At 53.3% G+C, this 20,362-nt stretch overlaps 1 protein-coding gene across 2 annotated transcripts in view; it reads left to right on the top strand.

Annotated features, from left to right (window-relative positions):
- KIF26B (kinesin family member 26B) overlaps positions 1-19,377 on the top strand; it is a 407,807-nt gene extending 388,430 nt beyond the window's left edge. The window contains exons 11-15 of one of the 2 annotated variants that reach the window (XM_033099718.1): positions 1,185-1,347; positions 2,343-5,757; positions 14,297-14,499; positions 15,016-15,166; positions 17,818-19,377. In XM_033099718.1, coding sequence (XP_032955609.1) covers positions 1,185-1,347; positions 2,343-5,757; positions 14,297-14,499; positions 15,016-15,166; positions 17,818-17,966 — 4,081 coding nt within the window. In that variant the 3' untranslated portion in view covers positions 17,967-19,377. Of the gene's footprint in view, positions 1-1,184; positions 1,348-2,342; positions 5,758-14,296; positions 14,500-15,015; positions 15,227-17,817 lie in introns of both variants that reach the window. The other variant, XM_033099717.1, reaches the window with a different exon arrangement.
- The last annotated feature ends 985 nt before the right edge of the window (positions 19,378-20,362 follow it).

The raw sequence follows: 20,362 nt of genomic DNA, 5'->3' as shown, positions 1-20,362 counted from the left end.
TCTCCCTGAAGGCCTGTGCAGGTCACGTGTGAAATGATTTCCCCATTTCCAAGGTCTAATCCCTGCTGACAGCGGCCTGCGTCTCACACCGAGTCTGCAGACTGCAGAGTTGGATGGTCCCTCTCTAGGGAACTCTGCAGGGGTGGTTGACTAGCAGCCTGACAGGGACACGCATGAGAGGACAAACTCCTCGCACCTGGCATTACAAACACAGCACAGGAATGTGAACACAGGGCACGGGAAACAATGGGGCTGCCTCCGCCTAGGACCATGGAAGGCTCCAGAAATGAAATGACGTTGGGCAGAAGTTGAGAGGATGCATATTAGGGATGACATAAGCTGAGCCTTTTAAAAGCAAGGCAGGAAAAATGTTGGGACAGTATCAGAATGGAAAAACACACGCTATTCCTTCAGGTCATTTTTTAAAGAGCATAGAAATGCAGTCTGTAAACTCCTGGGTTTCATTACCACCACTCAGGGCCCTAGCTCCCTACAGTACCTGCAAAGCCCCATCGGAGGCCTTTCTAGAAAGTTCTGTGCTCTGTTTGCTGATGGAGTCAGTGCTTAGGCCTATGTCTGTGTTTTGTCACGTATCATCAGGGACAAGAATCCCTTCATTATTACTCTGTGCAAATATGAGAGTTCAGAGACAATAGCAATAAAATGACTGCAGTTCCTTGGCAGAAGGAACTTGGCCTGTCTTACAAACACATAGATCTTCAGTGCAAGTTCATGGCTTGGGAACTACTTCTTGTGGCAGGGATTGCCTGTGTGCAGACACTCACAGTAAAGGACCGTGTGTACAGACAGCGTGCCGAATCACCAGTGACAAAGCCATCTCTCTCTTCGTCCCTTCCTCTGGTTTCTATCCCCAGGTCTCATTATGTGCAATGTCATATGCATGCACACAGACGCACAGGAATACCCATCACAGCCAGGACAGAAGTGCCAAGGGAGGTGTTTTGCATGCATTCCGTACTTGGGGTTAGATGCACTTGCTCAGCTGCCAACTACAAATAGCATGCTAGAAAATGATGTTAATTAGTATATGATTTAAAAAAAAAATGAAAAGGAAAAAACACTGCCCACAACAAAAAAAGCCATGTAGAGGCCTGAAGTCCTGCCCTGACAGCCAAAGAGAAGCATGGCCCGCTAATGCAGCCTTAATCCACTTTGTTTGGCAGAGAAAGCAAGCTCACCATGCTGCTCCGGGAATCCCTGGGGAACATGAACTGTCGCACCACCATGATTGCTCACATCTCGGCAGCAGCCGGGAACTACGCGGAAACCCTGTCCACCATCCAGATCGCCTCGAGAGTCTTGAGAATGAAGAAAAAGAAAACGAAGGTAAGGAGCTTGTAGGGGGTGCGGTAATGAAGGAGCTTTGGGAGCCCTGCCCTGGAGCTGAGTCAGAAAGAGCCGAGTCAGTGTTTCTCATCCCCAAGCACCAGAGGCATGGGTGCTCAGGGTCTCCCTGGGGGCTGGAAAACCCTGAGGCTGATATAGAAGAAAGTCACTTCCTGTCCCTACAGTTGGTGCTTTCCCGGTCATCCACCTGGACCCCTGACAGGGAGTGCTTGTGCACTTTACGTAGTTCAAATAGATGGCTACTTTGAGGTGGAACATTTGGGAGGGTGGGAAGGAGTCACAGTGTACCTCTCACCTGCCTTGGCCCTCTGTAGGTCCAGACTGCGTCCTTCAACTGGCTGACACCAAAGAGGATTGTTAACTTGCTGCTCACGTGGCCTCACGCTCCCTGTGTTTCCAGGAGGCATTTTCAGGCTGCCGGGTTTTGCTGGGTGGGCCTGGTTGTTGGTTGATGGTAAGAGTCTGCTAGCAACCAGCAGGCTTATTTTCCAGGCAGAGGCCACGCCAGGACAGACAGTAGTGGCGTGATAAGAATGTTTGAGAAGATAATCACGATGGTCGTCACTCTGCGCTAGGGCCAGCTAGTGATGTGTGGGGCTTTTCCCCTTCTTTTTGTAGCTTTGCTTTGTAGAAAACGAGTCTTGCCAACTGGTGTTCTGTGATACAAGGTGCCACTGATGGCTTGGGTGTGCCCTGTTGGTGACCCCGCAGCCCTTCGGAGGTCAAACCTAGGTTGGTCACCTCCTTTCATGAGCAGCCTCTGTTTCCCCATGTGTCATGTAAGGGTTACCCTTGGCATCTAAGGCCATGATGTGGAACACGGGACCCGGGCCTGGCACGTCCCAGGTAACAGCCCACATGCAGGAAAGCCGACCAGGGGGCCTGGAGAGCCTCCATCCAGTCAGCAGGGCCGGCTCCCTGGGAGGGCTGTCTTGGAAGGCTCCCCAAGCTAAGTGTTCTCCTCTCACTCACAGTACACATCAAGCTCCTCCGGGGGAGAGAGCTCCTGTGAAGAAGGCAGAATGCGCAGGCCCACCCAGCTGAGACCCTTCCACGCCAGGGCCACGGTGGATTCAGACTTCGCTATCCCTCACCTGTCCAGTGACCCCGACTACTCTTCCAGCAGCGAGCAGTCCTGTGACACGGTCATCTACATTGGGCCAAATGGCACAGCCCTCTCTGACAAGGAGCTCACCGACAACGAGGGTCCCCCAGACTTTGTCCCCATTGTGCCGGCCCTGCAGAAGACCAGGGGTGACAACCGGCCCGTGGAGGCTGGAGAGGCCACGGCCAGCAAACCTGAAAGGGATTGCCTGAAGTGCAACACGTTTGCCGAGCTGCAGGAGAGGCTGGATTGCATTGATGGCAGTGAAGAGCCCAGTAAGTTTCTTTTCGAAGAGCTGCCTGCCCAGTTTGGGGCAGAGCAGGCAAGCAAGTGTCCCCCGTTAAGCCAAGCGGCTGGGGCAAACCCGTTCAGTGAGTCTGATAAGGAAGATAATGCATCAGATGGCCAGCTGAGTGACAGAGAAGGCACTGACGCCCTGGCTTCCAGGAGGCAGAGGAATCACTCGCCTGCCCCTGCAGCCGTGCTCACCAACAGCCCCCCTCCTGCCTCGCCCAGGAGTATCCCCGGCAGCAGCAGCCAGCACAGTTCTTCCCAGCTCGTGCAGAGCCCCAGCCTCCAGAGCAGCCGAGAAAGCCTGAACTCCTGTGGCTTTGTGGAAGGCAAGCCCCGGCCCATGGGCTCCCCGCGGCTGGGCATTGCCAGCCTGTCCAAGACCTCCGAGTACAAGCCGGCTAGCTCTCCTTCCCAGAGATGCAAAGTCTACACGCAGAAGGGCATCCTGCCTTCCCCTGCCCCCCTGCCTCCCTTGAGCAAGGACTCCTGCACGGTACCCAGCGAGTCCCTGCTGCAGCCTGAGGTGCGTACACCCCCGGTTGGAATGAGTCCCCAGGTGTTGAAGAAATCCCTGTCTGCTGGGAGCGAAGGGTTCCCCGAAGCCCCTGCTGATGACGAGCATGAGGCAGCAACGTCTCCAGATTCCAAGAAGGAGATCGTGAGCACCACCATGGTGACGGTGCAGCAGCCGCTGGAGCTGAACGGCGAGGACGAGCTGGTGTTCACGCTGGTGGAGGAGCTGACCATCAGCGGGGTCCTGGACGGCGGCCGCCCCACCAGCATCATCAGCTTCAACAGCGACTGTTCTGTGCAGGCCTTGGCCTCGGGCTCACGGCCTGTCAGCATCATTGGCAGCATCAGCGAGGACCTGGAGTGCTACTCCAGCATGGCTCCGGTCTCCGAGGTCAGCATCACGCAGTTCCTGCCCCTCCCGAAGCTGAACCTGGACGAGAAGGGCCGGGAGGCAGGGAGCAGGCGTTCCTCCATCAGCTCCTGGCTGAGTGAAATGAGCACAGGCAGTGATGGCGAGCAGTCGTGCCACAGCTTCATAGCCCAGACGTGTTTCGGGCATGGGGAAGCAATGGCAGACCCTCCGGCCTCCGAGTTTGTCGGCGGCCTCCAGAACACTGCCGTGGTGTGCCGGGAGAAGCCAAAGGCAGGCCCCGATAATGTGCTCATCTTGTCCGAAATGGGGGAAGACTCTTTCAACAAAGCCACCCCCATCAAAGGCTGTAAGATCTCCACCCTGGGCAAAGCCATGGTCACCATCTCCAATACGGCAAATCTGAGCAGCTGCGAAGGGTACATCCCCATGAAGACCAACATTACGGTGTACCCCTGCATTGCCATGAGCCCCCGGCATGTCCAAGAAACTGAGGCATCCATGGCCACTGCCGGCTCAGCCTCCAAAGCAGCCCTGTCCCAGGAGAGCAAGGAAACCAATGCAAAGAAAGAGATGACATTTGAGGACCCCTGGCTAAAACGAGAAGAGGAGGTGAAGAGAGAGAATGCTTATCCCAGTGAAGGAGAGATGAAGTATGAGAGTGCGGCCGGCCCCGCAAAGCCTGAGGCCAGAGCAGAGCGGGAACAGGACAGGAAGGCCAGCCCCAGTGACAGGCTGATCAGCAGCAGCGGTGAGGCGTCTGCCTCCTCTGGCACCGACAACTTCAGGAGGGTAGTGGATGGCTGTGAGATGGCCCTGCCCAGTGTGCCTGCACAGAGCCCTGCATATCCCAACAAAAGCCTGAAGTCCAGCAGCCTTCCCAGGGCTTCTCAGAAAGCCAGCCGACAGGAGGAGCTGGACGGCATCTTCTATCCCTGCGCCCCCGAGACCAATGGCATCGGTTCGGCTCCGGGCATCCAGCCCTCCAAGGCAACCCTGGAGAGGAAGGTGGCGTCACCCAAGCACTGTGTCCTGGCTCGCCCCAAAGGGACTCCCCCTCTGCCCCCCATCCGAAAGTCCAGCTTGGACCAGAAGAACCGGGCCAGCCCCCAGCACGGTGCCGGCAGCGGTACCAGCAGCCCCTTGAGCCAGCCCACGGCCTTCTTGGCCAGCTTCCCGGATGAGCCTAGCGGCAGGGTGAGGGATGCCAGCAGCAGCAGCAAGCTTTTCAGCGCCAAGCTGGAGCAGCTGGCCAGCAGGACCAACTCCCTGGGCAGGACCACCGTCAGCCACTACGAATGCCTGTCGCTGGAGCGCGCCGAGAGCCTGTCCTCCATGAGCTCCCGGCTGCACGCGGGCAAGGACAGCACCATGCCCCGCGCGGGGCGGAGCCTGGGCCGCAGCGCCGGGGCGTCGCCCACGACCCCCGGGCCGCCACAGCCGCAGTCCGCCGGGGCCTCCCCGAAGGCCAGCCAGTCGAAGATGTCTGCGGTGAGCAAGCTGCTCCTGGCCAGTCCCAAAGCGCGCAGCCTCTCCACCTCCACCACCAAGACGCTCAGCTTCTCCACCAAGTCGCTGCCGCAGTCGGTGGGCCAGAGCCCCAACCCGGCCCCGAGCGCGAAGCACATGTCGTGGTCCACGCAGTCGCTGAGCAGGAGCCGCGGCGCCGGGCTGGCGGCCAAGCTGCCGCTGCGCGCGGTGAACGGGCGCATCTCGGAGCTGCTGCAGGGCACCGCGGGGCCCCGGGCCTTGCAGCCGCGGGCCGGGCCCGACGACGAGCGCGCCGGGGGCCCCGACGACAAGCCGGCGGCCGTGCCCCTGCTGCCGTCGCCCTACAGCAAGGTCACGCCACCGCGGAAGCCCCACCGCTGCAGCAGCGGCCACGGCAGCGACAACAGCAGCGTGCTGAGCGGGGAGCTCCCTCCGGCCATGGGCAAGACCGCGCTGTTCTACCACAGCGGTGGCAGCAGTGGCTACGAGAGCATGATACGCGACAGCGAGGCCACCGGCAGCGCGTCCTCCGCCCAGGACTCCATGAGCGAGAACAGTAGCTCCGTGGGCGGGAGGTGCCGTAGCCTCAAGACCCCAAAGAAACGCTCCAATTCAGGTAGGCACCCGGGCACAAGGGCGTGGGTGGGTGGGGGGCAAAGGGCAGGACATGTGGCCCGAACCCCCGCTGCCCTGTCCTGCGGGTGGTGTCCAGGCCCGTGGGGTTGACACTTGGTCTCTCCTTTCCTCACAGCCTGCCACCCTGTAAGCCACAGCTGGGGACAGAGCTATGCAGGGTTTCACTGTAAAAACCAGACCTACTATTTGGGTGTCAATAGACCACAAGGCTGTGACTGCCCCTCTGTCATCAGCCTGGTGAATGTGTGGGATGCTGGTGGCAACCAGGGTGCCCACGCCACACTTACCAGCGGTGGGAGGAAAGCTACCTGTTCCTTCATGGGTTCCCTCACCCTATGCCCAGGTTTGTCTGCTCAAGGACCGAGGTTATAGCTGTTTAGAGCTTCCTGAGGGATCAGGTCAGATTTCCCTCATGACCTAGTGGTTGCAGAAGCTGAAATGGGGGGCTGGTGGCCCCCAGAACCTTGGCAGCCTCTCTCTGGAAATGGGATGAATCATGCTATGTGTCATTGACAGTGCAAAGGGGGAGGCCCTTCCTCCACTAACCCCCCACCCCAGCCTGAAACACACAGACACACTCATGGACCATTATGTATGCACACCCACCACAGGGCCTGAAATGCACACACACACACACGCACACACTCACACTCACACACAAACATACACACAAACACACACACACACTCACACTCACACACACACACTCACACACACTCACACAGCAGCACCAGCACCAGTTTTGGTCATCAAAGTCCAGGTTACTATGCGACTTTGCCATGTGGCCACGTGTGTTTGCGTGTCACCGAGAGCTTTCATATACTCCAATGTAATGGCTTGGATCTACCAATCCATTTTGTTCTTTCAATATCTTTTATTCTGTTTTTCAAGACTTGCCTTTTTTGGTTTGGCTGTTGCCCAGGAGTCAAGAGGAAGAAAAACTGTGTAAAATACCTGCCTGGAGAGGGGACAGCACATGTCCTTGCTCTGGCACTCCTGCCTGTGACAGGTGCTGTCCTCTGAGGGTCTCCTGTTAGGTTAGGCTGTTAAAGGAAAATGGTGTAAAATAAATCGCCAGCCTAGGTGCCAGGAGTGGGATTTACTATAGAGTATGGAGGCTATGGGACCTCGGTGAGCCCTGTAGATCCAGGGCTCCGGAATGGATATGGCAGTGGAGATATGCTCCTTTCAGGTTAGATGACCTTGTCTCACTTATTTATTATTATTGTTAAGAGAAATGCTGGCTGTCAGACATGATCAGCATAAATCAAAAGCAACTTCTTTAAGAGTAAAAGCCATAAAACTCCTCACAGGAAATTCCTGGCCAGATGGCTGGATTTGACGATTACTTAGAGATGTTTGGAACTGCAAAGGAGATACGCAATTACCTTTTATCAGAGATTGCTTTTGGATTTGGAAAGTTTGAATGCTTTGGTTACTTCCTTCGTAAATATGAACCGGAACTACGTTACTAGGAAGATGGCCTTGAACTCTCTGAGTGCTTCGTAGTATCTGTAACAGTAGAAACAACCAAGGTCACATAGTTCACCTTTCCTGGAGATCCATGTTGGTGGAGAGAGGGTGCAGGTGGGCTCGTTCTCCTGGCTATAACATGGAGCAGTAAGAAGACTGAGGTAGAAAGCAGGAAACTTGGGGTCTTGGGCTGTGTGACCTTCAAGCAATGACTGTCCTCTCTGGGCTGCAGTTTTCTCACCTAAAAGTAAAGTGAGGGCGTTGGTAGAGAACCACGATGGTCTCTCTGATGCCCACATTGTAGGAAACGATTCAAATATATAAACAATATTGGTGGTGACTCAACTTCCTTCCCATAAAACGATCCATAGTCAGTGAGGTTTCTTTTCAGTTGTTAAATATTGATCAGGCCCCTTCTTTGCTTTTAGAGCTTGGTGGTAAGGAAGTGGTGGGGGAGGGGCAGGCAGCGGGGAAGACAGGCCCCTGTAAAAAGTCAGTGATCTGATTGGAGAGAAAGGACAAAAAGTGGGGGACAGACAACCATGAGTCGAGGTGCATTGCCAAATCCCGAGCGGTGGAGTGAGACGTAAGTGGAGGAAGCATTTAGACCAAGGGAGGGCCCAGAGCACCAGAAGAAGGCTTTGGGGAAACACTGAGCGTGGCCCTGAGGGTGCTTAGGCAGGGGGTATGGAGGGCACTGTAGGCCCAGGCAGTGATGGTGGCACAAGCTCGGAGCAGCAAGAGCGTGGCCTTAGGCAACAGGATGAGATTATATCATCGGAGGCGATATTCTTAGTGGATATAATGACAGCAAGAAAATTTAGGCCCAGCTGAGGTTCTACCTCGAACATCTGGCAACTATAATAAGAATGATCGTACAGTCGCGCACCCCTGAACGACGGGGATATGTCCTGTGTCACTGGGCCATTTCATCGTCCTGTGTCATTGGGCCATTTCATCGTCGTGCAGACATCATAGAGTGTGCCCTTACATAAACCTAGATGTACAGCCTACTACACATCTAGGCTACATGGTGTAGCCTCCTGAGTCTAGGCTACGAGCCTGTACGCTGTGTGACTGCAAAACAAAACGAGATTAAATCAAGCACAAGAGAAAATGATGCCATCAGGAGATGTAATAAACACGAGACGTACGAGGCTGCTGCTGGCATAAACCGTGTATTGTTTTATAGCAAAGTCTTTTTTTATAAGTAGAAAAAGTACACTCTAAAATAACAGTAAAAGGTATAGTAAATACATAAACCAGTAACATAGTTGTTCGTTATTACCGAGTATTGTGTACTGTACATAATTGTGCTATACTTCTAGACGGCTGGCAGCGCAGCAGGTTGGTTTACACAAGCACATGAGTAATGCATTTCACTAAGACATTTCACTAGGTGACAGGAATTTCTCAGATTCATTGTGACCTTATGGGTCTGCCCAGAGGAGAAGCCTATGGCCCCGGGCACTGGCTCCGTCTTATCTCCAGCTTGGGAAGAGTTTACTCTCCAGTTAAAGCTCTAAGCGAACAGTACAGCCAGCACAGCCGTTCATGGGCCAGGGGCGTGCGGAGCTGGCTCTTGTTGGTCAGTAAAACCACAGACCAATCCTCTCTCTCTCCCTCTCATCTCTGATGTCTTTGGTTCCTTTCAACGTCAGTGCACTATGCTTTCTGATTCTCTGTCTTCCTAGTGCCCGTACCTTGAATCAGAATGAAGACAGTGGGTGGTGGAGGGAAAGCGGATGGTGATGGCTTCTCGGGGGTGGGAGTTTGGGGGTGGACAGAAGCACATCCCCTGAGGAGTGCTGTGAGGTGTCAGCACTCACGTGCCCTGTTTCCTGAGATTTGACCTAAGAGGCAGCATCTTTGAACTCAGTGTGGGCACTTCTGTCTGGACTCAGTGGTGTCTCCAATGGAAAGCCCAATGTCAGGCTTGTCCCCTGAGCCACCAGTGCTGCAGAGGACAGAGTGAGAATGGCTGTGACTGGTCAGTGGCCCCTTTTAATGCATGCAGCTGGCCGCCATGTATTAAAAAGGTGAGGGTGGTTTCAGCCTCTGTTTAGGGAGAGGGGACCTGGTTGAAAGTTTCATTAAAATATCAGCATTGATTTTCTGAAGTCGAATCGGGGCCATTTCATACAGCAAAACTATATTGGCAGTTATCAGCTTAAGTGTATTTTTATACACTCAACTTCTGCCCGTCTGGATTGAGTGCTGGGCTGATGAGCAGGGATTGATCGAGAAGAAGAAGGAATCCTGACCCACGGGCATCAGGAGGAGGCTGTTTCAGGATGTGTGATCCCCAGTCAGACAGGCCGTGACCAGTGAGGCCTCATGCCACCATTGCCCAGCTGACGTGCTTTCCGCACAACTTCCAACCACGGATGCCCCCTGATCTTCCAGCAACTGGAAGGAAGTGGTCACTGGCAGAGACTGGGCTCAGGCAGAAAGCTGGACGCGTCTGCTTGAGAGGTGGAGCTGGTGGAGCATGCAGAAAACCAAAGAAATCACATCTATGTGAGGACCCAGACAAGGTCCGGTGACCAGGCTTCTCCCAGTGATAAGTGGGCACCTTTGCTTTCTGTGCCTTTCCGAGCAGAGCAAGGGCACCGTCTCTCCCTCTGAAACTTCCTTCACAGCCTTAAACGCCATTTCCTCTAGTCCGACCGTGTGCCCCTGCCCCAGTGCTCAGCTTTCCCCATCGTACTCTAAGCACGGCTTGCAGTGCACCTGGGGGAGACATGAGGGAGGGTGGAAGGGCTCCTCAGTGGGCGGCGCAAGACGTGGCCGATATCCGTTCATTCACGGAATGGATGTACAGGTAACCAAATTCAAAACTCTGAGAAGAGCCATGATCCCCGCACACGGACGCCTCGCTCCTGCACTCCAGTTCCTTTGACCTTAGGTACTCACGTCTCCCTTTGGCAGGGAGTGATGTGGTGAAGAAGTTGGAGAGGTGCAAGGTAGCGTGGACAGAAGGCGACGGGAGTTAGATAGCCTTTAGGGTATTTCTGTTACGCGATCGTAGCCCGTGGAATGTCATTGTCTATTCAGGCTGGTTACCTTCCTCTCTCCACCATCAGGGTGATCTCCACTCCCATCCCGATGCCCTGGAGTGGGAATCGGAGGGAGCGAGAGGGTGGCCCTTGTTCCAGCTATTTTCCCATCTGGGGCAGCCAGACTCCAACGCGGACCCCAAGGGTCCCTGCCTCCTGGGACCCACACCCTGTATAGTCCCCTCCTACACTGTACCAGGGCTGCTCTCTGTGTCCAGTAGAGTGAGATGGAAGTGATGGGATGTCAGTTTCAAGATTAGGTTATAAAAGACACTGCTGCTTCCGTCTCGGGGGCCCTTTCTTGCTCTGGAGACAACCATAAACAGTCACGTGGAGAGGCTCCTGGGTCATGAACTGAAGTTTGCCCAGCAGCCACATGAGTGAGCTTAGAAGTGGATGCTCCAGCCCATCGAGGCCTCCGATGACGGCCGCCCCGTCTGATAGCTTGACTGCCGCTCACGAGGGACCGTGAACCAGCACCACCCAGCTGAGCTGCTTCCAGATTCCTGACCCACAGGAATGTGTGAGAGAATCAATGTTTGTTGTTTTCTAGCTGCTAGGTTTGGGGTAATTTATTCCACAGCGATAGATCACTAATACACCACCCATCCCATGACACTGCTCAGTTCCTCCCTCATGTCTCATGCCAGCGGGTCCTTGGAAGTGTCATCCACAAATGCCTGACATGTTTCCCCAGCTGGGGCCCAAACACTGAGACCCATTACATTAGGACCCCTTTCAGAGAGGTGCTTCCTGACGTGTCCTCGGCATCGGGGGAGGTGAGGAGCAGGACCAGTCACCCTCACTAGGGTCTGAGGACACATTATCAAACCCAGAGAAGAGAGCATCACAGGAGGCCCTTCACCAGTGCTGGCAGCCCAGAGGAATGAGGGCTGCCGGGAGTCTAGGGCCCCGTCTGCACCTGCAGGATGCCCAGACTCTCTGCTCCCCACACCCCTTTGTCAGCCAGAGAACTGAACACCCTCCGCTGATGCTGGCCGTGCCTTAGTGTCCCCAGAGGTTCTGCAGCAGTGCCACCTGACAGAGGCCGGAGCTGAGGCCCACAAGGCAAAGCGGTTGGCTCAAAGCCCACTAGCTTGCTCAGACTGACTTAGAACAAAACAAAACTGTTCGCTGGCTCATTTTAATTGTAAATGTCTTGGACGCTAAGGAGACAGACATTTACTTTACTCTAGTGGATGATGTTTCCTGGTTTCATAAATCTGTGTGTGTGTGTGTGTGTGTGTGTGTGTGTACAAGATAATGATCTGGACTCTACAGGGTGAGATCAGTCGTGAAACCCAGATGCCTAGACGACACAGTATACTTCATAGAGCAAATTAACTGCACTCAGTGTCCCTCACTGTCCCCCTCATGCCCTGACCAGCCAGGTCCTGCCGGGACTGCCACCACCATGGGGAGCTTTGCTTGGTCCTGATTCCCTGAAAGAGACAGTGAGAATACAGCCCGGGGTCTCGGCCGTCTTATTCTACCTCAGAGAATTCTGGCTCTTTTTCTCCATCTGAGGTTGTGGTACTTGATGCTTTCCTTAGCCTCAGCAGATTTCTCAAAGTTGGAGAAAAGTACAATGTCTCTTTCTGGAAGGGTCATCAGGCCATGCTGGCTCAGCACTGGACAGGCAGAAGCTGCTAGAATTAGGGGGCGCAGAGGGGAGGAGGATGGAGAGAGAGTGGAGGAGAGAGGGCACTGACTGCTCTGACCACCGTGGTGAGCGGTGCTGTAAGGACCCCGCTTCCAGGATCAGCCCCCTGACGCCTGCTGCCCATCTGCCAGGCACTCCAGCAAAACCAGGACTGTGTGACCTTGCTGTTCTCAGGGCTGCCTAACCACGGGGTGCAAAGCTCTGGCTCACTCCCCTTCATTCTCACTCAGATCTGACTTCGAATGGTGCCTTTATCCATTTCATTGGAAAGCAGAATTAGATAAAGCCCAAACTCAGCTAGCCAAGGCTTCAGGCAAGCCCACCTTCTTTCCTCAAACTCAGGAGGGGACCACATATCAACTGGGAATAAATTAGATCAAGCTCCCTTCAGCTTCAGGATACACCTGTTGGGATGGCATCAGCTTTCCCAACCGCCCTCCTTCCCAGGAGAAAGCAAGCCTCCTAAATGCTCCTTGCCCTCAGAAGGTGCTGCCAGGTAGGTGTGTCTCAGGAGGTGGCTGTTCTTTGAGGTGAGGCAGCAGCATGACCTGGCCTCTGAGGCCCAGGCTTCCCTTCCAAGGGGCCAGGTCTGGAGCGGCCCCACCACCTCCTGCTGGGAGAGGAGCTAGAACCAGTGGAGCAAACAAGATAGTCGCCCAAAGAAAGGGATAGTTCCTTTCCAGACCTGGATGAAAAGGTTAGGCCCTGTGCTTAGAGGGCAGCTCACGGCTTCACTCACTCGCGCCACCAGTCGAAAAAAAGGTGGTGCTTGGTGCAGTGGGTCCCCTGCCCTGCCAGTCCTGTGGTGTCCTAATCCTCTTTAGACCTGCTCCTAAAGGCACAAATCAGCATGTCATCGCTCTTTATACTTCCCAAGTTACTTCCTGTGTGTTTTTCATCTCCCCAAATCGATTATTGAGGCTCAAGGAGCACCTACTCTGTGCCGAGTTCTGTGCTGTTTAGTCGCAATACATCCTTTGGGGAATCATTTATTATTTGGTATTTTTGTTATGTTGGTGGAGAATGTGGGCAGTGGATTTCTTTTTAACAAGGAAACACTGAGACCTTGTGCAAGTGACTTAAGTACTTTACACCTTAGTTTCCTCTTCTGTGAGAATTCAATGAGATTCTAGATTTGCCTGTGATAGAAAACCCCCCAGTAACAATATAGAGATTTATTTCTCATGTAAAAGTTTTTGTAGGGCATATTTAGGGCAGTGGAAATACTCTGTATGATAATATAATGAAGGATACGTGTCATCCTACATTTGCCCAAACCCATAGAATGTGTCATAATGTAAACTATGGACTTTGGTGATCTGATGTGTGGATGTAGGCTTATCACTTACAACAAACGTACCTCTCTGCTGGGAATGTTTACGGTGGGGAAGGTTGTGCCTGTGTGAGGGCCGAGGGTATATGGGACATCTGTGTAACCCCCTCTCAATTTTGCTGTGAACCTGACAATGCGCTAAAAAATTGTCTTTGAGAAAAGAAAGAAAAAGTCTGTTAGGTGATCATGGAAAAGTCTCCAGAGTGGCAGGAATCCAGGCTCCCTCTGTCCTTTTTTCGGTTGTTCACAATCTTCATCTCATGGACCAGCAGCCATCAGGCCCGCATTTCATCCAGGACAAAGGAGAAGGGCAGACCCCCACCCTTTACAAACACTTTCTACCAGGGGCACGTAACACTTCCGCCGGTATTGTGATGGTGGGTGAGTCAGTTGCACATACCACACAAGGGCAAGCCCTCCATTCCAGGGGGCCGTGGGCTCTGCCACAACTCAGGGTCCCTCTTGCCCAGGAAGAAGGAGAGCAGGCATGAGGGGGCAGCTGGCTGATTTGTTCCCATGTGGAAAGCATGGTGAGTAGGGCCGGGCACATAATCAGTGTTTCCTATAGTATTCTGGTTATCAGTAAATAAATAGTGTTTCCTGGAACTCCTGGTACTACAATGCCAACCCTAGGACCCTTTTTCCCCAACACAAACATCTCTTTAATCTCATCCAAGCCCATATCCATGCTGAGGGCGTGGCCAGTATTGCTCGCAGTTCCAGACGATGTGTTTTGGTGCGTGTGCACGTGTGTGCGTGTGTGTATTTCACAGGTGGAGATTGGGGGTGGCTCTAAAGGTGACGCAGGGGTTTCCTGAGCCTCTGGAGGTAAAGCCTAAATGCGTTTAACGGGTGGAAAGCTTGAGGTGCGCGGCAGGAGGTGGGTGTGTTTCAATGTCCTCTGCGCTGCGGACCCCCCTGGGGTGCCTGTTTGCATCAAGAGAACATATGTTTTAAAAAATGAAATTCAAAAAGAGTTACCCCCTCGTAGGTTCTCAGAGACGGAGGCTCATCCCAGCGCTGTCCCTTGACACCCCCTCCCCCGTGAGGAAACCCGCCAACAGCACGGGGGTGCGCTGGGTGGACGGCCCCTTGCGCAGCGCCCAGAGGGGCCTCGGGGAACCTTTTGAGATTAAAGTCTATGAAATCGATGACGTGGAGCGGCTGCAGCGGCGACGAGGGGGCAATAGCAAGGTGAGCCACCTCCGCCCCACACGGTGGCGGTCCCGCCGGCAGGTCCTCGGGGCAGGGATGGGGGCAGTGCCCGGGAGAAGGGCCTGAGCCCCGGGGAGACTCCGCAGCTGGCTTCTGGTGTGGGTGGGAGGCGGTGGCTGAGTGCCAGCACAGGACTTCAGGGAGCTCCCTGTTTCCCTGCCTGAAGCATCGTCAAGGCTCAGAGGCTCGGGAGCTGGCCGTCTTGAAGGCTTTTGTGGCTCCAGCCACAAAACACCAGCTGCCTTCTCCATCTGAGCAATGCCCTCCATAGTCTTACCCTGTGGTTGGGTTGTCTGAGCCGTCACGATTGAAATTCGGCTGGGGTGGCCCAGGTCCCTCCCGAACTTCCCAGTGACAAGCTCCTTTCCACTGCCGATGCATAAGCAGCCCTTTCTAGCAGAGCACCCTCTTGGAGCGGGTTGGGAGCGGGCTGGGAGCTGAAGGTCCTTTTCCCTTCTCGCCACCACCCGTTTCTCCTTCTGGTCTACCTGCCAGGAGGTCACGTGCTTCAACGCAAAGCTGAAGATTCTGGAGCACCGCCAGCAGAGAATTGCCGAGGTCCGAGCCAAGTACGAGTGGCTAATGAAGGAGCTGGAGATGACGAAACAGTACCTGATGCTGGATCCCAACAAATGGCTCAGCGAATGTAAGGCCCGCGGTTCATCTGCATCCTTGCGGCTGCGGGGTTCACCAGCTAAACAGTCTGGTACGCGAGCCAGGGTGATCCGGACACAGATGGTGCCTGTGTCTGAATCCCAGGGCCTCCGCTGCCCATCAAATGGAGACACTCGCCCTGAGCGTGCCACCCCACTCTCGGGTGGGGGGAGGGCAGATGGGATTGGTGGGGGCAGCACGGGGGTGGTGAGGATTGCTCTTGTAAGATTCTTTGTGTCTCAGTCCAAGGAACCTGCAAATGAGATGTTCCCCCTGCCTGTGGCAGAAGATCACCCAGACAGACATGAAGGCTATATTACAAACTGCTCCAAGTCCACAAAATCATATTGCATATCTAGCCCGAAATAGATAAGAATTTATGGAGGTCTTAGCAGGGTAGATGGCACAATCCTAGAAAAGCCTCGCTGAGGATCCAGAAAGCAAGAAAAACATTTCTGAGTGAAAAAAAAATAACGTCCACAGGGTTATTTCCATTTAATAGAAAGCCTCAGATGACAGTAGCCATCTAATAACAAGTCAGAACAATTTTGCTGTCTTTGAAAGACGGATTCAACTGCCTCATATTTATTTGTTCCTAACCCATCCACTTACCACAAAATAAAGCTCCAATCTGGTCCCAACTATTACACTGACATGAGACCCAGTGTGGGAAGACTTACTATGTGGAGTAAGATGCATTCTTGCCTTTAAAATTCCTTTACCTCCTTTTCCTGTCCAGCTCTCTCCGGCTCTACTCTCCAGCCCTCCCGCCTTCCCTGTGCTTCCCTCTTTTCACAACTGCCCCCCAAAACATCACATCACCCTTTAGCGCCAGTGTTCTCTGGCCAGTGGAGGGTGCACGGCAGGCAGGGTCTGAGGCTTTAGGAAATATTGGGTGAAATGATACTGGGTGAACAAGAAAGCTACAGGCTCTGTCAGCCTCCTAGCTGGGCCCTACCACTTATAAAAATCTGTCTTCCAGCGGTTTTTTTTACATAAGAATGAGGTCGTAACGCCCCCCTGAGTACCTCATTGGGCTCATTGGGTGAGCACTGTGACCAATCTATGATGCAGACTGTCATGTTAAGCTATGCCATTGGCGGCCATGACCAGAGTCATGCATTTGGGATGCTGGCTAGCTGGGGGGCCTTGGGTAAGACACTTAACCTCTCTGAGCCTTGATTTCCTTCACTGTGAAATAGGATGCATAATGGTACCTACTGGATAGGGTTGTTGTGAGGAGTGAGCCAGGTACTGTCGGTCAAGTGTGCATTCCACCGCGTGGCCCGGGATGAGAGCGCAGCACCTGGTAGTTGTTGGTGTTATCACCATCATCCCAGAGTTCAGCTGAACAGATGTTCTCAACCGGAGACGTTTCCTGAGGGCCTTCTTGCACGACTCACTGACTTAGGTCCTCTGTTAGAAATCTGTACAAAGACATGGACTCCTGCTCTCGAGGGCATTTCCCTCCGAGGCACTGAGGAGGCAGAAAAGACGCGGAGGGCAAGAACCAGTGTCCGACCGTGGCACACACAGGGAGCTGAGGCCATTTCTCTCCCACCTGTGGATGCCCTTCTTCTCCTTCTCTCATGAATCCCCAGGCGCTGTAAGATCCCAGGGCAGCCAGTCGGGCGGTGCCCCTTCATTTTTACCGTTATCATTAAAATTTTACTTTTTGAGAGCTGTTTATGCCTAAGGCAGGCTTGAAAATTGTCTTCATCTAACAAAGTCACATTTTTGCCCAGGAGAAACTCGTCTCCTTCTTGCCTTTGTACATGTCAGGAATCAGTGGGTTTTGATGCTGAGAAAAGGGACGCCCAGAAGGCCGCGCGGAGGAGAAAGATGGATTGGTTCCTTAAGATGAATGGAATCAAGAATGACCCAATAAATATCAATGCGGCTGCATGCAGACCACTGCCTGGATATGGGTGGTAGCCCGGGTATTGGCATAGAAAATGTGTGCTGGCATCCTGTGTATTTTTATTTTTTAATTCTGATGCCCCTTTTGAGGTGGTCCGGTCATATAGCCTGAGGTAATTGTGGCAGGGTGGATTTTTGTTTTGTTGTTTTTTTAATGTTAGGCTGATATTCAGAAGCCCTCAGCCTCTTTCCCAGCCCTAGTCCTTATGACCTGTGTAACCCTGAGCAGGGCACCTCGCTCCTCTGGATGTCAGTGAACTCTCCTGTAAAAAGAAGTCACATCGGGGACCAACCCTTACGTCTACAGCATGTTGTCAAACCACGTTCCCGTTCGTTTTCTTGTTTTCATTTTATTCTTCTTGGCAACTCCACTTAGGGAGGGCAGGCAGAGAGGCAGTTAGGACTTTCATTTTACGTTTCAGGAAGCCATGCCAGCAGGTTAGGTATCGTCCACCTGGGAGTCAAATGGCCATGGATTCTGGGGCGTTCCCTGTCGTCCTGGCTGCCATCTACGTCTTGCTCCCCATGCTGGGCCCCCTGTCTAATGGCAGGTAGTTAACAGTATTCTACTCTGAACCTGCGAGAGGCAGAGTGACAGGCAGGAGGGGACACCAAGCCCTTCCCAGAGAGGGGCAGGTGTGGGCGTGGCAGGTGGGGCCATGGCCGCAGTCAGATCCCCTTTCCCCCTCGCTCACTTCTTCATCAGCTTGTCCTTCTTTGCAGTTGACCTGGAACAGGTTTGGGAGCTGGATTCTCTGGAGTACCTGGAAGCGCTCGAGTGCGTGACAGAGCGCCTGGAGAGCCGCGTCAACTTCTGCAAGGCCCATCTCATGATGATCACCTGCTTTGACATCACCTCCAGGCGCCGATGAAGAGAGCCGGCCCCCCCCTCCCCCCCCCGCCCTGTGCCGGGCCCCTCGTTCCCGCAACCCCAGAGCCAGTCACACGCACCACCGGGCTCGGTGCTGGCGGCGCTCAGAGACCACAGAATGAGGATGAAGGTTGGTGGCAAGTGTGGAGTGACGTTGAGCGGAAGGCGGTTTTTCTTTTGTTTTCTGTAGGAAAGGTGCAAACACCAAACACGCATGGGAGGAGAAAACGATGGGAAGCCCAAGGGATGTGGAAGCCCCGTGAGACTGAAAAAGCACTTTGAGGAACTTTCAAGAATTTGTTTGTACATAAGAACTGCTGGCAAAAGAGACCTCACTCTTCTCCTGGTTTTGTGAGAAAGGGCTAAGGTGGACGTGGGATTGCTGTTGCAAGCTGACGCAAAACAATGAGAATTACCCAGAATGACTGATTAAGTGCCTTGCAAATCTTTATTATTATCCAAACATTTATGTTCATACTTTCTTGTGTACAGATGGTGCTAGTCGCGATGCAAGCAACAAAACAAACAAAAAAGAAAATCAAACACATTGTTGAAATGTTATTTACAGCTCGTGTCTTCTTGGTGTCTTCTCCTATTTCTGACTGGCTCTTCCTAAGTTGTGTTTATAGCGCTATTTCCTGATCAGTATTGCATATGAATAAATGTTAACTGTCTTTTAAGGTTCTTCTGGTAAGGCCACTCACACAGAACATGGAGACTTCACTGGCACAAGCCAGTAGGTCCAAAGGAGGCTGGAGCAGCAGGTGGCGTTCGCTTTCACCTCTCCCTGGGCCGCGTCAGCAGGTTGAGCCTGGAGCAGGTGTACATGAGCTTGAGAGAACGGAAGAGGAGACAGGGGCTGCATCTTTAAGGGGTTAGGAGCCTTTCTGAGCTGGGCCCCGTGTGTCCTTTGTTCTGTATTCAGTTTCCCCTCCAAGTCCTGACACATACACGGGTTCCTTTCCCCACACATCCAGGGCTTTCAGGACCCTCAAAACTTATTTTTTGTATTCATTTTTATTCCAAAGACTCTGGATTGACAGCTTGAACCAATTCACCAGAGCCATGATTTTGTTCTCTAGTTTTGCGAATTTATTAGAACGGGGGATTGCTCCCAGTTTGGAGACATCCTCGGGCTTGTATGCACTCAAAGATGAGTGTTGGTTTAGAACAAGAACAGATGTTGGGCTTGCACAGGTTTTCTGACGTCCAGAGTCCTGCTGAGATGGGAGAAGTTGCAGTTCTCCCAAGTTCCAAAGCCTCTATCCCAAGAAAGGACCGTCTTGCCCCGCAGCCCTGGCACCTAACGGCAGAGGGAGGTTTCCCGTCACATACCATGCACCCCTGCAGAAGCAGAGCACGTGTTTTATGCTTGTGGGTGTTCAGGTCTTGGCTCCCAGGTACTTTGGAGCTCATCCACTTAACATTAACATGTTCATGCTTGCCTCGATTCCCTTAGGGCTCATTATACCTGTTTTAGGGATGGAAACCCAAGGCACAGAGTGGTCGAGGGATTGTCTGATGCCAGCTGTGGGGCAGCAGGGGTGTGTCCTACCCTCCAGGTTAGGGCCCTGTGGCCAACCCACTGATGAGGCGCTCAGGGTTTTACAGAGCACTGTTCGTTTCTGCCCTCAAACACAGCATATCTCACGCGCCTATTTCCCGGCTTGGCAGTCCCTGCTAACCAACCCCTCAGCCCCAGGGCTCTCCAAGGAAGAAGAAACTTTTCATTTTTTTGTCAGTGAACCTCTGGACACAGGTGGCCCCACACAGCTGGCTAAACAGCCAGCACAACTCAGCCGAAGTCTGTAGGAACCAAAGTCAAAGTGTCATGGTACCCTACCCTTTCCTGGTCAGCTCAGGGCACAGAGGGCCCCATGCGCTCTGTTTGGGAACTCAGCCCCATAGACAAGAGGCCCTGTGAGTGACAAGTCCAGCTTTGCAGCCTGTAAGAGCCTGCTCCTATACAGAGGAGCACACGGAGGAAATACATCCAAGAGCCGAACGGGCTAAAATGTGGTGAGAGGTTACTCCATAATGAACTGTTTGCCACTCTATTTGCCACTTTAGTTATCTAGGTGCGTCTGTCTCCTTGGGGAGCAGGGCTTCCCCTTCTCTTCAACCTGAACCCCCTTCTGCAGGGCCAGCCAAGGCTCTTGTACACATCTGGTCTCAGCACTTGGGTGAAGACAGCAACATTATGGAAGCTTCTGGACCCCAAGGAGTCCCAGTCTTTTGAGTTTGAGTTTTCCATTTGGCAACCCTTTGTTGGTCTGAAATCCACTTTAATTTTACTTCTTGAAAAGCCTTTAATTTGGGGGTTGTCAAAGGTGAGTATTCTAGTCTTTGTTAGAAACCAATTCACTTGATTAGCAATCAGTAGACTTAGTTTTTGCC

This window comes from Rhinolophus ferrumequinum, chromosome 27 (assembly GCF_004115265.2).
Source record: "Rhinolophus ferrumequinum isolate MPI-CBG mRhiFer1 chromosome 27, mRhiFer1_v1.p, whole genome shotgun sequence".
In the NCBI taxonomy this organism is placed as follows: Eukaryota; Metazoa; Chordata; class Mammalia; order Chiroptera; family Rhinolophidae; genus Rhinolophus; species Rhinolophus ferrumequinum.
Note: the sequence above shows the minus strand (reverse complement) of the source record. Positions and strands in the feature narration are given on the sequence as shown.